Source organism: Hippoglossus hippoglossus, chromosome 24 (genome assembly GCF_009819705.1).
Source record: "Hippoglossus hippoglossus isolate fHipHip1 chromosome 24, fHipHip1.pri, whole genome shotgun sequence".
Taxonomy (NCBI): domain Eukaryota; kingdom Metazoa; phylum Chordata; class Actinopteri; order Pleuronectiformes; family Pleuronectidae; genus Hippoglossus; species Hippoglossus hippoglossus.
Window position 1 is genome coordinate 11,126,995 of NC_047174.1, and position 17,305 is coordinate 11,144,299.

General features: G+C 42.0%; 1 protein-coding gene across 9 annotated transcripts in view; it reads left to right on the plus strand.

The window, feature by feature from the left end:
• Positions 1–17,305, plus strand: part of itsn2a (intersectin 2a) — a 36,370-nt gene that overhangs the window by 3,431 nt on the left and 15,634 nt on the right. For 8 of the 9 annotated variants that reach the window (XM_034580816.1, XM_034580815.1, XM_034580818.1 and 5 more), the window contains exons 2-16: positions 3,600–3,671; positions 9,042–9,134; positions 9,258–9,321; positions 10,000–10,175; positions 10,346–10,567; positions 11,765–11,858; positions 14,009–14,151; positions 14,484–14,547; positions 15,587–15,724; positions 15,816–15,922; positions 16,007–16,269; positions 16,352–16,501; positions 16,589–16,729; positions 16,831–16,918; positions 17,012–17,151. In XM_034580816.1, the coding sequence (XP_034436707.1) occupies positions 3,665–3,671; positions 9,042–9,134; positions 9,258–9,321; positions 10,000–10,175; positions 10,346–10,567; positions 11,765–11,858; positions 14,009–14,151; positions 14,484–14,547; positions 15,587–15,724; positions 15,816–15,922; positions 16,007–16,269; positions 16,352–16,501; positions 16,589–16,729; positions 16,831–16,918; positions 17,012–17,151 (1,890 nt within the window). In that variant the 5' untranslated portion in view covers positions 3,600–3,664. The remainder of the gene's footprint in view (positions 1–3,599; positions 3,672–9,041; positions 9,135–9,257; positions 9,322–9,999; positions 10,176–10,345; positions 10,568–11,764; positions 11,859–14,008; positions 14,152–14,483; positions 14,548–15,586; positions 15,725–15,815; positions 15,923–16,006; positions 16,270–16,351; positions 16,502–16,588; positions 16,730–16,830; positions 16,919–17,011; positions 17,152–17,305) is intronic. The other variant, XM_034580822.1, reaches the window with a different exon arrangement.

Genomic DNA, 17,305 nt, shown 5'->3' on the forward strand with positions numbered 1-17,305 from the left:
CCGATATGAAACTAGTTTGAGATGCTGCTGCTTTGTGACATGGATCATTCATCCTGCTGGAAGTAGCCATTAGAAACAGTGATTGATCACGTACATCAGCACCATCAGCACCATCCTGGACTGTTTACACAAGGCACTTTGGGTCACGGCTGGGTTAATGCTGTTCCTCAGCAGAAATCCAGCTTCATCAGACCAGTTCATGTTTCAGCCTGTGTTCACCACTCCGACATGGTCTTCTTCTGCTGTAGCCATCCATTCCTGGTGTTGTTTCCTTTTGAGATACGTCTCTGCTCACCACAGCTGTAAAGAGTGGTTATCTGAGTTACTATAGCCTCCTCTGTCCGCTACAACAAGTCAGATCATCATTCCCTGACCTCTCTCATCAACAAGGTGATTCCATCGGCAGAACCGCTGCTCTGCACTCTAGATGTTTTTTTGTATTTAATTCTGAGTGAACCCTCGATGCAAGTGTTGTGTGTGAAAACACTCAGACCACCTGTTTAGATCTGTATTCTGATATATAGTGGAAACATTCACTTGCTCCTCACATCTGCATGATTATCTGTTTGCACTGCCGTTGCATTATTGATACATCCACAAAGGAAGCTAAGTTTTCACCCCTGTTGGTTTGTTTGCTGGTTTGTTTGTTTGTAAGCTGAATTACATAAAAGCAACTGAACAGGTTTCCACAGAACTTGTTGGAAAGATGCAGTATAGGTCGCTTTCTCTAACATTGTGCAATCAGTTTTTCAAATATTTTCACAATTTTCCCGGGGAATAATGAATGGACCTTGATGATAAAAATCAGGCACATTTAGGCAACTGATATCTATGAGTGTGTGAAATCTGCTGCAGCTTGACTGAATTTAAGGGGACTGTTGGACCTTGATGGAGGTATGAGCAGCACTTCCTGTTATTGACCCAACCCCTCATTGGGTCATCGAAGTAACAGGACCACCCTTGTCCCTGTAATGCAACTGAGTTTGACAGCACCACAAATTACATCCTCTAAAATCACCACAAAGTTGAATTGTTAAGCTGAACATCCGCCATGAAGCCAGGACTTTAATGTAGCTCAGCTGTATTATATTGCATTGCATTGTATTATTGCATTTCAGCTAGGTTGGCTGACAACCAATCGTATAAAAGAAAATGTTTTACAGTGATTTTCATATTTTAGGCAATTACTTGCCATCACTGTCAGATTAAAAGTCACTCAGAGGTAATTTTTGTGTATAATGTGGAGCACTGCATTGTGGGATTCTTGGCAGACACAATTTTTATTGGGGTATTTGAGGGCACAATATAGTCGATACATCTCCACACTCACTCTGTGTCTCATTTCACAAGAATTTAGGGTGGATAGAGTTTTTAAAACCCAGTTTATGATGCAATGATTACTGAATCTGGATAAATACACAGTTAACTGTAACTTTAATATGATTTACAAGATTTTATTTGCGTCACAGTTTCCTTTCTTTGTGATGTCATGTGTATTTTCCCATGATGGATTTATGGTTTTGGACGTGGAGGTTTCATCGTTGTTTGCTTGGTTGTGTGTGTTGTTTTTTGCCCATGCTGTGTGTATGTGTGTGTGAGAGCTTGCAATATATATTTTTGTGCATTCACAGGCGTACGCCACAGTGAGTGGTCCATTGCTCTTAAGTAATTGGCAGCTTCTGAGTGAACAGGGAGTGATTTATACTACAGCCACCACAGGTCTCCCCTCCAGGAATTCATACGAGGAGAGTGAAGCCAGTGATGGTGCATTGTGTATCAGGTGCAGAACGGACGCGAGGATTGATAGGAATCGGGTGTGAATCCTATAAGAGGGGATACAAGGTCCAATGAGGGATAAATAAGAAATACGGGAGCAGAAATAGTGGAGGATAGAGTGGAGAGTGAGGTGAGAAAATGAAGGAGTGATTTGGTGAAAGCAGAGAGGGGATTTATTGGAGCTAAGGGCAAACAGAGCTGAGAATATACCAGCTGGTTATCTATAGATATAGATGGTTTGTTAGTTAGTTAGTTAGTTAGTTAGTTAGTTAGTTAGCCTATTGTGTGAGAAGTCCCTCTGTAGAGAAGGGCACGATCTTAATTTGAAGATGTATCAAGCTTGAGTGATCGAGAATGTGTGGAGTATATTGCCAGAGCAATTGAGGTTAAAATGATTCACAAACAACAGCACAGCAAAGGAAGAAGATTATTAGAAAGAGAAATCAAGAGGACATGAAACGACATCTGTCCTCTTCTCTTTCTGGGACACTGACAATGATCCAACAGAGGAATCGCATCAGCTCCCTGTAGCTCACAGTGTCGGCAGACTGCACTCAGTACATGCATTTTTCATTTTGTGCATGTTATCCGAGTGTATGCAATGCAGATACAGGTGGGAATATACAGTGTATAATAAAATTCAGATTTATACGTTTTCTAGTGCGATTTATCAAAAATATTTATAGCACTAAAAAGTGAACGAGAACAAAAACATATTCTTATCAAGACCAATGTGTACTATAAATACATTGTAATACAAATGTTTATATTTTTAAGACAAATGTTTATATTCCTTATTTCCCTATTTACATAAATATTTGTTTGTTTAGTAAGACAAAAATATTTACATTCCTTCTCAGACAAGTATTCACAACACAAGAAATGTTTATAGTCCTGCCATGACAAATAATAATTTTCCTAATAATAGCATATTTATATTTATAATAAGACAAATATTTCTATGAATAACAACAAATATTGATATCACTGAACACAACAAATACCTTTATTCCAGCTTAGAAAAATATTCATAGTCCTAATAAGGTAAAAATGTATTTATATTCATGTCCAACATTTATATTCCTAATAAATATATATTCTAAGTAAGATGGAGGCTATATTCATCCTTAGAATGATTAGACAAATATTTATATTTCTAACAAGACTGATATTTATATTCACATTGATACTAATATTATAGGACAATATATATCCCTAATAATAACATGTATGTTTGTAATTAAGACAAATGATTATGTTTCTATAAATAGGACAAATATTTATGTTTCTAAAAAACGATGAGGCCAAATTCCATGGTGCTTGTATATAAACCCAAATGTCAAAGTGTATAAATAAAGAGACGCTAAGATTAGAGAAGAATTTTGGCTGGAGCAGCCGTCTGTGATCTGTGAGCAGATTGGGATGAAAGCTGCCTTCCTCCCTGACCACCGTCATTTCTCCTCCACTGCCTGTCCTCCTCTTGCCTACATCTCTCCGTCTGCATTGTCTGTAGCGCTGCTCTTCTCCTCACCCTCTCCTCTCTCTTTCTCTTCCACCCCCCCTCTCCTTGCTCTTTATTTCCACCTCCTCTGTCCCTCCCTCACTCTTTCTTGTCAGCCCTCAGCGTGTTCGCCGCTCACTGTGCCTTCCCTTTGCATTGTGAACAGACAGATGAGATTTCTTTTTTCTTTCCTTGCTCTCGCGCGCATTTCAATCTTTTCTGTTCCCATTTTTCACTCACACACATGCATGCTGGCGACAAACACGCACACACACAAACTCGGCACAGTTACACTCACGTCTTTCTCTCTCTTTCTCTGCAGATGTCTGAGAGCTAGCCAGCTGAGTAGAGGACTTCCCTCTCTGCCCGTGCTCTCCACCTGCAGCCATGAATGGTAAGAACACTTTATTCTGCCTGTGTGCTCTTGATACGTTTGACCATTTGAGGCAAATACGCTTCGCCAAATACGGGGATGGCGCTCAGGCTGAAAATGAACTTGAATGAAAATGATGGATGAGGGGAATAAAATGCAGAAACAGTCAGAGCTGACCAATAAGCAGCAAATTAGTGCATTTGTTTCAGTCTGATCACAGCAACCCACAGCTTTACAGGTGACACAGGCAAAGACAGGACCTGAGAACCCTGAGATTGTGGTAATGGGATATTGATCTGGACCTGAAGTGAAACATTGGACTTTAACCAAACCCATATCTGATCCCACGACACTGTTGCTGTATGTTCGAACTATTCGGTGTGTGCTTTGTGCGGGAGACTGCGTCTGTTTTGTCCTTGGCGTGGACAGATTTGGTCAGCAGTGTGTGTATTTGCAATAATCCTCTTGTCTCCGGCGTTTGATCGCAGAACGGCAGTGGTAGCTCCGTAAGGGATTCTGTGAGAAACGCCTCAGAGAAAGTGTGTGTTTGTGTTTGTGTGTGCATCTTGTCCACATGACTAATTCCAGCAGTTAAACAAAAGTTAAATCGTCTGCTCCAATTCTGTCCAGTGGACAGACACTGGAGAACGCAATTCAGAAACTCAGTATGTCATTACTTTCTCCGTGGAAATGTACAGTATGGGAGGAGGAGGTCGTTGAGCTACTGCACCTTCATTAACACAGTGAATCTGCAATGAGGCAGCTGTAAAGTCATTAGTCTGGTGGATAGTATGCAACACTCCTGGAGAGGGAGGTGTGTGTGTTTGTGTGTAAAATGCTGCAGCGCACAGAGACTGTTGATCCAATGACGCTATCTGAACCATAACCTTGTCCTCCCCAGGTGAAGTGTTTGATATGTAAATAGTCATGAAAGCCGAGAGGTTGTTTCCCCCCTGAGACGTGCGCTGGGAGTCTGGAGGTTTGACTCGATCATCTCCTGTGGACTGTGTGGCACCTAGACAACAGCAGCACACAGGCTGACAAAGGGAGCTGAAGCCACACCAGGCTGTTTGTGTCGCAGCTGCTGAGGAGCGAAAGTGTTGTACAGTCGGTTTAAATTCAGTGCAGGAGACGTTGTCTGTGGATGGACTGTACGTTAAACTGTATTGTGTCAATACTGGCTGAAATGCTCTAGTGTATTTGCTGAGGGTCTGTGTTCTAGGTTGCTATGCAGGATGCTGTTTATACGTTTCCTCTTGGTACTAAGGTCCAAGTAGTAGCCATGACAGCATGTAGATACGTGTGGATTGGGTAAAGGGATATCTGTTGACTTTGATGTTTGTATTTTACCATACAAGCCAAGACATAAATTAGGATCTCCAGTGGTAGCCTGCAGGAGTGAAATTGTGCTTGGAAACTGTGGGATAAAGATGCCAGACAAGGTTGCTCAAAGACAGGGATAGCCAATTGACTTAAGCAATTAGCTTAGCATCGCAGAAAGACTGGAAACAGGGGAAACAACTAGCTAACCCGCTGACCTAGAACAGTCCCTGCTGGTTGTCTGGTACCTTATGGTCTTAACAACCACATTTTGACCAGAAGTTCTAGGAACATTTAATCCTTAAAATTGTATTTAAAGGAACTAAAAGGTTTTCTTCCACCGAGGTCTAAAGACCAGGAGGAATTAGGCAAATTAGCCTGCTGACATATGAACAACCTACAACACTACAACAACAGTAAACTTGCTGCTGTAGATCGTAAAAGAGACGAGAGCTATTAACGAAGCGTATTCAAAGCAGCGGAAAAGCTAGACTCAAAGTGGATTTTACGAGCTATTGCAGAGATTTACCAGCTCAGACAAAATACTTGAACACTTGACCAATGAGGCTTCCTGAGTGTTACAAGTACTACCTCTAAAGTTCTTGTACATTTGTGAAGCACTACTCCACCAAGCAGGGACTTTTTGGTGGGTAAAAAAATGTATATGGAACTTAATTGAGGTCCTGCAAAGTTTCCTAGTTCCAGGGGAAAGTTCTTGCGCTAGAAACGCAGCTAACATTAGCTTGGGAAGTCACTTGTTGCAATTTTCATTTGTGGACGCAGGATAGCCGTTTCCCTCTGCTTTCAGTCTTCATGGCTTCACCATACAGACACAAGAGAGATATCAACCTTTTCATGTAACTCTTGGCAAGAAAATTCTGTAATGTCCACAAGACTTCAGCTCAAAAAACCCTCCGGTCTTACATACGCATCATAATTGGCGTTGAGCTTTTGTTGGCATCATTTTAACTGGTCTCCCGTTGAGTTGCCATATGTTTCCATCACTATCGTCAAGCCACAGAAGACGATGGATTCTGCCATTGCCTTGTAAGAAGCTTTGCATTGTCACACTTATCTCAGAGCATCCAGCCCTCGCTTATACACACACTGATTCTGAAACAACTGACAGGCTTATGGTGCATGCGGCCACATGTCCCATAGGCACTGTGCTAAATATCTCACTTACAATAGCTTCTAAATGGGGTCTGTCAAAGCCAAAGAGACAATGTGAAGAATACTCACATCCCCGTGTGAGATTAATTACTTTCTCCTGTTTAACGGCTGCATTTTGCTGACACTGCAAGAGGTAGGTCGGGTGCCGTGAGCTGCTAATATTGGCTTTTTCAGGGAAAAGGCCTCGACGTGAGCAGGTGCTGCTCCGGTGGTTCAGGTTTGTTAGATATTGAAACCAGCTCAAGGCAGATTTCTGAGTGAAGCCAGCAGGTTATGTATCCCCTCATACATACTGTTTTAGAAAACCTTTAATCTTTTTAAAACTCGCTCCAGTTTCCTCTTTTTTTTTGCTACAGACTGTGCTGTTACCGAAGCTAAGCAGTGCATTTCGTCATTCCTCAGAGGTGTGTGTGTGTGTGTGTGTGTGTGTGTGTGTGTGTGTGTGTGTGTGTGTGTGTGTGTGTGTGTGTGTGTGTGTGTGTGTGTGTGTGTGTGTGTGTGTGTGTGTGTGTGTGTGTGTGTGTGTGTGTGTAATACATGTGTGTGGTTAACAAGAGCCAGTGGGTTGTTTGGGTTAGTGTTGGGGAGGAAGTGCCATCATGGGCAGGGTGGTATTTCCTGAAGCGGGTGAATAAATTACAGCATGGATACCAGGTCTATAAAGACACACACCCATAACATTCTTAAGTATTTGATTTTTCTTCAGTAATAATATTTCACCATAACACGTGTTTTTCTATATGAACACATCTACCACAGATCAGAAAGAAGAGAATCCTGTTTTTTATAAGAATCTGAGTCAGAGTTGTTATTAATGGCTAAACTGTAGTACACTGTACAGTTCTCATGGCTCAAACAGTGAATATTGTAACATCATAATCAAAAGCAATCACATATTTGTGTTAGTATATGTGTGCATATATAAAAATAAAGAATATAACGAGGCCACACAACATCTGTTGATTTGTTCCCATTAAAGAGCTGTAATGTTAACTTTGGCCCAGTTTTTGATATGACGTGAAAACCTTTCCACAGTGAGAATTAAGTTGCTTTGCAGTCATCTTTTCCTTCTTGTAATTCCTTTCCTTTACATTTAATATAAATGGATAGACACATGTATGTAGAATGAATAATACGTTATTTTTGTTTTCTTTGTAAATTGTACATTTTCATACGAGGATGTTTCAGCGAGCTTCAAACCAATGGTGGGCTTATAATGATAGAACATAAATAACACACTCAACACTCTGCGTTGGGGAAAAGTCTGTGTAAACATTTAGTTTGACGGCGGTGCTGTGGTTCCTATGGCGACAACCAGTGGCATCAGGGAGGCCCGTCTGTCGCTGTCGAGCAGAGAAAGACGAGGCGGTTGAAGCGAGCTGCACGAAACTCTCTGGACGTGGTTTACAGTCGATAATCTAGTCCGACACTTTGTTGCTCTAGTGTGACTTCATCCGTTGTGCATCACTCTCCTCCGCTGCCTGTGTCCATTATCTGTCTTTGTCTCCTTATCTTTGCCTTAGTCATTCAATTGCTGCCATATGGACGGATCCATCTGTGCATAGTGTCCACACAGTCAATTATCTCCTAAAACTGGCTGTGAAGTTCAGTTTAAGCAGTGAAGGATGAGGCTTTGAGTTTGCCCTTGATTGTGCTATGATTTGATTAATTTCATGTATTCCATCATGATTAATTGATTATCAGCTCCCCCTTCTATTTAAGATGTCTCATGAAACTGAGTAAGAACTGAGCCTCATTCACCCCCCCACAGCACATTGGACTTTATATTTAATTCATGGCCAACCCTGAGCTTACTTTGAGATATGCAAGATGCGTGCGGAGTGCAAAAACAGCTGACTGTACACTTTTATACATTAATCATTGTCGGGAGTTGGTAAAGAGTGGTTTCATCTGCGGGGGAGATCTTATTTGGAATGGAAATTATGCAGACTTTTTGGAGGGTGAGTTAAAAAAAAAAACGACTGTGCTGAATTTGGTGTCAGCATTTCTGCTTTGGGGACTTGAAATGTGGAGCTGGATTTCTGTGCATTTGTTGGTGAAGCTCAGCTAACACATGATGGTTTCAAATTGTTGAGCTTTCTCCGTTTATATTAAATATTTTCCTTAAAATAATATTGTAGCATTTATTCAAGTCGTGAGTTATTCTTGTATATGCACCAGCAGCATCAAGTGTTGTATTGTTTGTGTGGTGTGTGTGCATTTGTGAGTTTGTATCTTTGTTATAGCTTTTTATTGGTTCAAGTTCTTCTTTATTCATGCACAGTTGGTTGATTGATCGGTTGTTTGATCATTTGATTGGTTGGTCCCCCGCTCTGATCTATGTCCCAAGTGGCTACCCACCTTGGCATCACCCATTGGTTGGTGAACTGCAGTTTTGAAAGCCTCGAGTTTGGTATTTTGGCAACCACACCATTTTCAGGTGTGAGATTGGTCCAGATTTTATCAAAATATTTGTTATAAACAGACCCATTTAGAAGTGAGTGAAAGAAATACAGGAAAAAAATGTATACATTTCTATTAAAATCCCATTTAACTTAAATGTTTTTTTTAAAGATCATGTTTTGGCCATTTTTCTGTCTTTAAAAGTTGACAGTTGAGACAGAGATTGGAAACACAGGGTGGGAAATTGAGGTTAGATATGTGAAAACCAAACAGTCAGAATTCGATCCATAGAGGCTGTGGTTATGTGCTATGCCTCCTAACCCGTCAGTTACTGGGGAGCCCTCTGGTTCATACTCGTATGTGATGTTATTGCAGAGTAAAGATAAAGGCAGGATTTACACCGACTCCAGGACGTGATATGCTCTCACAATCCTGTTTGATGCATGTCAATTTAAAACATTTCAAAATTCCGCCTTGGCTCTTGATTTTGTCCAGGCGGAGCCAGTGTGTGGGCCATCACTCCGGAGGAGAAGGGGAAACACGACAAACAGTTTGATACCCTCACCCCCGTGCTCGGCTATGTCTCAGGTAGGCTGTGGTCATAACAAACAGACTAAGTGCTTGTTTATGAGTAACATCTTGAATTGTCGTCAGTGAGCTAACTGTATCAAATGTCTGTCTCTGTAAAAAAAAAAATGTGTCCATCTGCAGGAGAACAAGCGAGGAAGTTCTTCCTCCAGTCTGGCCTGCCCCCATCTGTCCTGGCTGAGATCTGGTCTGTATCAACCGATGACTAAAGGCTCATCTATGCTGCCTTAACGTATATAATGATACATGTGTTTCAAACGATGTAACCATCACTGCCCACTCACTGGGCAGTGATGGGCAATCACTGCTACTTCTCCGTTTCGTTTGTATCCGTAAGCTCTCAGACGACACAAATAGGGACGAAATGAACGCAGAGTATGGAGAGAAGGATCCATCTGTTTTTGTATATGAATCTAATGTCGAGCTTAAAAGAGTGAAACTTTATGCTAACTTTTATGTAGATGTATTGTGTAATCCAGACCACGTTGTTCACTGTGTCAAATCTTTGTTTTTGTTCAGAGTTAGTTTAGCCTGCTCTCAACTTCCTATTGAGCGCTCACTTCCTTTGCAGCCTGCCCCACCTAGTAAACTGTGTGTGTGTGAGAGAGCAAGGGGGGGGGGGGGGGGGTGTGTGTGTGTGTGTGTGTGTGTGTGTGTGTGTGTGTGTGTGTGTGAAATTAGAACACACAGTGTGTATGTTTTGGTATTTGTGTGAATAACAGTACTGGAATTCAGTCCCAGCAGAGCTTTGTCCCTTGTAAAACTCCTCGTTTCTATTTTCACAAAACAAAAGAAATGACCAGGAATGTACGATTTGCTATAAACGGATCATGTTTTTATCGCTCGCCCCTTCCCCCTCCTGTAGGAACCTTGCCGACATGGAGGGTGATGGGAAGATGGACAGACTCGAGTTCTCCATCGCTATGAAGCTCATCAAACTCAAGCTTCAGGGCCGGAATATGCCCTCTGTCCTGCCAATCATCATGAAGCAGTCTCCAGTCTCCAATTCGGTCCCAACTGTCCCGTCATCAGCACGTTTCGGTAGAAAATGTTCATCATTTAACTACAGTACAAAAATATTACTTTTTCACTCTTTCCCTGTGATATGTATTTTAAAGGAAACACGTTCAATAATGAAAGTAACCCATTTTTAAATCTAACTTTCATCTGAGTCTCTTTAACTCATTCACCTGTGTATTTCCTCCTTGTAGGAATGGGTTCTATGCCAAATCTGTCTGTTGGTCTGTCCTCCATGTCGACTATGTCCGCCATGCCCATCCTAACACACATCCCGGGTAACCCCCCCATGCCCTCTGTGCAACCCCTGGTGCCGATGTCAAGGCCTTTTTCCCTCATCACCTCCCTGGGAAGCGCCGGACCCCCCAACGTCAATGTCAGCCTCCTCACCCCACCACTCGTTCCCAACAATACAGGTTGGTTCTGCAGCAGAACCATTCTAAATAGATGCATAGTGAGGAATGGATTATCACCAGTTCATTCAATTTAGACTCTGGGTCAAGAGGCTGACGTAGCTAATGCTTCCTAACATATGATCCAAGAGAGAATATGAAATATGGTTTCTGATTTGACACTTGATTCAAATGGTTTTAAATAGAACTACAAAGTGGAAAGATTTTAAATTAAGTTTGAATGGTTTTGCCCACTTAGCAATCACTAATTTAAACCTCTCCATACATTAGATAACAACTCAGGAAGAACTTACTGAATAATCGTACAGATGGATTCACATGTATCTTCTGCAACCCAGTGCTTGAGTGTGATATTTAGTGTGTCAGGGTAAGTTATTCAGGTCCTGAGCTTCAGTGGTGCAGCAGTGTAGTGGGGATTACATATCCAGCATGAAAAGGCTGCAGCTTATCTATCTACTCCCTGAGGTCTTATGCAATGCAGAGAATGGACATATCTGTGTGTGTGTGTGTGTGTGTGTGTGTGTGTGTGTGTGTGTGTGTGTGTGTGTGTGTGTGTGTGTGTGTGTGTGTGTGTGTGTGTGTGTGTGTGTTGCAGAAAGAGCTGTTTCTCATCACCATGGAGATGTGTCCATCAATTGTACTACAGTTACTGTACCTATGTAATATATATACAATGGGGTTATTTAGTCATTCTTTTCCTTTGGATTTCTACTTTAACTCACTCATGTCTTTATTTCTAACCCCTTCCACCTCTCCCATGGATGTTCCCTTTAATCTCCCTCTCACTGTTTGGCTGTGAAATGAACAATCTAATGAGAGCGAGTGTGAATTTTCCTATTTTAGTTGGTGTTCCCTCTCTATTGTCATCTCCCTCTTTCTCTGCTTACAAGAATATATACAGTTCTCAGTCCTCGTTAGTGCCATGTTGCAGACAACCAGGATCCGCTTTGTTTTTATCCAGATGTCAATAACCTTGCTGCTGGAGTTCTGTGTGCTGCGACTGTAAAGTGTGAGAGATAAGATTAGTTACATTCAAGGGCAACTGCAGTATTTCAGAGATTGATTACATAAGAAAACCATACATACACACTATGTATTTATATTCATGCACAAAAGCCTCACACATTTTCTCACATTAACTTGAATATGTCATATTTAGATTTTCACTATTAACTCCCCCCCCCTACAACTGTTTTTCAGGGCTCCCTCTCTCTGGCTTCTCTTCGCCCATGGCGTTCTCTCCGACCTCTGGCATGTCAAAAGCAAACTCTCTCCTGGACCTTGGATCCAGCAGGTGAGACCCAGACTGTACTAGAATTCACGCTGCACAAACTATGTGTATTATTACAAACTGTGTAAACGCTGCTGTAAAGATGCTTATGCTTATGTTATACTGAAATTACTGTCACATTTCAGGATTATTCAGCTGTTTGCAAAAACCACATTTCCTCGGTCAGCACATCAGGGTCTGGTTGAAATATAAATTTAGACCCAAAAGTATGTCATTTCCTCGTAAGTTAGTGTTTTTTTTTAGATTTACCATTTATTATGCAGGTTTTTTAGAGTCACAGGCAGCACATTAGTTTAGTGCTTATAAAGAAGCAGAGTTTTGACAGGGAAGGACTCGGAATGTGAAAACAGGCAGATGAAATACTCAGATAGAGGAGGAAACAGGAAGGGAATATTCAAATCAGATGTTCTGGTCGGCTAAAGTAGGAAGTCGACTTGTTTAGAGTCTCAAACATTAGAGGAGAACAAATGGCAGCCTTATAGGATGAAGTCACTATTGTGTGGTTTCCATCTAATATTATTATTATTATTATTATTATTATTATTAGCTATGCGAATCAGTGAGTCCATCACTTTTGTCCTGATTATTTTATCTCAACAAGTCTTAAACAGAATACCATGAAAGTACATGTACAGGTATTCATGGTCCCCAGAGAATGAACCCTATAAGGAAATTCCATTCACTGAATGAATATGATTCTGGTGTTGCCTTAATTTTCATCTATGACTATCTGGTAAAAAAAATATTTTACTTTATGACTAAAACTTCAAAGCCAACTGGAATGGCACTCAATAGAGCACATACCTCCGCCAAGGCCCAAGAGTCCCTTATAAAACCATATTTAAATTCGCTACATTTGGATTCGAATGTGAATTTGCACCAAATCGTACACATTTCAGTCCCCTAAACACGGCAGATTTTTCTCATCAAGATCCAAGATCCATCGGGAAATTGGTGAAAATGTCAAACGTTATATCCTTGCATTGTCAAAGTGGAAAAAAACACTTTGTTTGGATCCGAGTCAAAAGTTATGGGGTTTCTGTCTTGGCCAGTGTCCCGTCGTGACACCAAGTTTAGTGTTTTTGTAGTTTTTGCGTAATCCTGCTGACAAACCAACAGCGGACAGCAGGAATAACCTGACACCAGTGGAATTTAAGACGTTAATGCTAACAATGACAAACGTTAGCTGCCAGGGAAAATGGACATATGAGATAATTCATCTTTGCTAGTCAGGTTTTCTTCTCTGTTTGCATTTCATCTCTAGCTGAAATTGTTACACAGTGCTGGGACGTTGCGAGGAGTAAACAAAGGAGAGGTTTGGTGCAGTTTCACCGACTCAGTAGAAAAATACACACAATAGTAATCTAATATCCTCGATGCTTCTCATGGTGTTTTGTGTGGTTTGGGAAAAGGGTAAGAGTAGTGTCTGGTTTCATTGTGGTGAATGGCCCAGTGGTTCGTACAAAAAGTCCCGACCTCAGGTGTAGGTGGTGCAGGCCTCAATACCAGAGAGTCAAGTAAATACAGGTTGATCCACAGCTCCCAGTTCACTTTAACCTTCCACTTCTAACCATCAAACCCTCCGATATAATGTTGTTGTCTATTTTTCAGACAAATAACAAGTTTTATAATGAGGAATTTCAACTGCGCAAGTTTATATCTGTGCAAACACACTCATACACACTCATAAACATATACCCACATGGAAAAAAGCCCTTGAGCAGAGGGAGGATCCCCCTCTCCGTCTCCCATTGTCTCCATGAAACCGCTTCTTTTATTTCAGAGGAGTTTGACAAGTTCCCACCCGTCCATAAAGAGACATGCTTGAGACACATACTTCTCAAATGAACACCATCGACCTAATCGGCCCTCCTGCCATTCTTTGCCGAGGCATTGTTTATAATACAAACAGAATGGTTGATTAGCATTGCCTGAGAGTACAGCGCTGTCTTGTTTCAGAGAGTCATGTGGTTGTTGCACTGCCGTCCTCTACAGCTAATTAAGAGACGAGAAATAACACCGGGGAGTCTCGGAGCAATTAGTGGTTATAAGTCGAGGCTTGAGAAAGGCACTGCTGACCACATGATGTTATAGTGACGTTTCCTTTCACATGATAGTCAGGCATATCGACCGGTTCTTTTCTTCGTTCATAGTTCAAATTCTTCCTCCACCACGTCGCTGGCCAGCAACTCTCCGAAGACGGGCGCGAGCGACTGGGCCGTTCCTCAGGCGTCCAGACTGAAGTACCGTCAACAGTTCAACACGCTAGACCAGCTCATGAGTGGCTACTTGTCAGGTGCTTCTCTCACACACACACACACACACACACACACACACACACACACACACACACACACACACACACACACACACACACACACAAACACAAACACAAACACACAAACACAAACACAAACACACAAACTCGTGGCCGCTTGGCTGCTTCTGGGTGGTTTTGTTTAAGTTTGACTGAACATACTCTGAGCCAGTTTCACTTCACACAAACTCTCACGTGCTCTTGTGATTGCTCTTAACTCCACTCGACCACACACCAGACCGACACATCCACATCGGATTGTGTGGGAAATTCACTCTGCTGTTGTTTTAAATGTAATTTTTACTTTTCAGGACCGCAGGTTAGAAATGCACTGATGGCATCAAACCTGACCCAGACTCAGTTAGCTACCATCTGGTGAGTATAAGGTGTTATATTTATAATCCAACTCATAAGGATGCCTGTGTGAACCTTTATAGATATCATCCACAGGCTACAGCTCATATACACAAATACATGACATCAAAACTATGCTTATATTTTGGGTTCTTCACACTTTTTGCGAACATTATTGCCATGATTTATGTCTCTATCTATGAACGGAGCTCTAGGCCTATATTGAAGAGAAAAAAGAAGTAATAACAATAATAAAAAAACATTCTGGAAATGAGCGGCAAGGAGAACCCATGTTCGCTGGAGTTTCACTTCAATCTTGGACCAATTTTATTGTTTCTTGAGAAACTACCAAACACCTTTGAATAGAGTGTAGATGTAACAAATGATAACCTTGCTGTCAACCACTACCAAATGTCCTCCTCCACAAAAGAGACAATTTCCTTTCCATCCATGTGGTGCTTTCTTCAGAATAAACAGTTTCTCGCTCAAAGTCCTGATACTTATGATGATGTGTTCCTGATGATCCAAATAGTTATTTCATATTAAGTTATACTAATTTACAAGATGCTCCACATATCTTATTTTAACGGTGGCAACAGGATGATCTGATATTCCCTGTATTTCTTTCACTCACTTCTAAAATGACACACAATTAATGTGTGATAAAAGAGTTGTTTAACATTAATGACACATCACTGATTTTTAGTCTCTGTAAACGCATCTGCTTTGTTTTCAGCCACAGCAGGCAGCTGTTTTCAGCTAAAAGCTGTAATAAACCCACTGTATACAGCCGGCTCAGCACCAGGCTGCAGACGGACACAGTTAGCAGCTAGTAAATGTAGCTATAATGTTTCCCGTGTGTATTGGAAGTGTAAATAAGCAACCATTTGCAAACCTTTTCCCCAGAACAAAACTGTGACTGTGATAAGTTGCCAGTATTTACTGCTTTTTGTTTCCAAAACCCAATGATGCTTCTATAGAATCTTTGTATTTACCTAAAAAACATACAGATGTCAGTTGTATTGTTTACTATGTGACTCTGTTTGTGATGTAAATATAGGACCCTGGCAGACGTGGATAAGGACGGTCAGCTACGAGCCGATGAGTTCATTCTGGCCATGCACCTGGTAGAAATGGCTAAAACTGGCCGACCTCTGCCACTCACACTTCCTCAGGACTTGTTTCCTCCGTCTCTCAGGTATCACACTCACTCACACTCACACTCACAGACTGACACATTTACTGGTTTTATCAAACCAACCACATATATTCCTTTTTTCTTGTTTCAGAGGAGTCAAGTCCAGTGAGCTTGTTAATGGAACAGGGCCCTACATTGTAACTCCCTGTTTAATCGACACGACAGAAATGGACCTTGCACAGAAAAACAAGAGCAGTGGTATGGCATGCTCTGCTCACTTGTTACATCTTTGAGTCTGTCATCTCGCCCTGTGTCATACCTCTCTCTTCCTCCACTTCTCAGTGTCCTTCGAGGACAAGCTGAAGGAGAACTTTGCACGAGGCAGCGCCGAGCTGGAGAAACGACGACTGGCTCTGTTGGAGGAGCAGAAGAAAGAGAGGGAGCGGAGGGATAGAGAGGAGAGGGAGGCTCAGGAGAGGAGAGAGAGGGAGGCCAGGGAGCAGGAGAACCGGAGGAGGCTGGAGGAGGAGAGGCGGTTGGAGAGGCAGAGAGAGATGGAGAGACAGAGGGAGGAGGAGAGGCTGAGGGAGCTGGAGAGGAAGGAGGTGAGTAATAGAGGTAGCCTCACGGGAGATACTTAGTAGCTAGATTGTCAACTATGGTGACTATGTTTCTTTACACTTTAAGGCGGCAAAGCAGGAGATGGAGCGCCAGCAGAGGGAGGACTGGGAGCGAGGGAAGAAGGAGGAGCTGGGACGGAGGAGAGAGGGCGAGCAGGAAGAAATCTGCCAACTCAGGGCCAAAAAGAGAAATCTAGAGCTGGAGCTGGAGGCTGTGGTGAGACTTTATTCACACACACGCGTGCACATTTAGGAACAGCCTTAATTACGGTATGGAAACCCAGTGGTATCATCTGGTCTCCAGGGCAACAAGCACAAGCTGATCTCAGACCGTCTCCGTGACGCTAAGAGCAAGAGGCTTATTCAGAAGGCAGAGGTGGACCTCATCAATCAGAAGAGGGATGAACGCATCACAGAGATCAACACGCTGCAGCTGCAGTTTGAGGTTAAACTAAATGCTTTTGATTCATTTCTGTCACACTTATGCCATCAAATTATTCCGTATATGATTAAATTGAGATTTTGCATATTGGTTTGGGGCCACAGGACTGGCAGATGAAGCTGTCGCAGCTCGTCCCGGAACAACAGAGGCTGACTGAGAAGCTGCGAAACATCAACCTGAACAAAATCTCATGTGGGTAACAAATGTGCACTTATTCAATACATGTTATTATATTGGTCACGGAATTCTGTGAGTTATCTCTGACCTGTGTCCTTTGGCTTGTAGCTGGGTCTTTGACCTCTGTGACCTCAAACGTGACGGAGAAAGGCGTGAACTGCCGGAGGCTGAAGGACCAGCTGGACACGCTGGAGAGGGAGACCACAGACAAACTGTCCCAGATGGAGCAGTACAACAAGGAGCTTAAGGTCAGTGATCAGCACAGATCGATACAGGATGTGGAGAATGATGATAATAACTGTAACTTGTCTCTAAAATATTCAGCCCACTTGAATGTAACATAGTGCAAAGTGATTGGTCAGGAGAAACATAAACCAAAAGGCTTCTGGGACCAAAATCTTG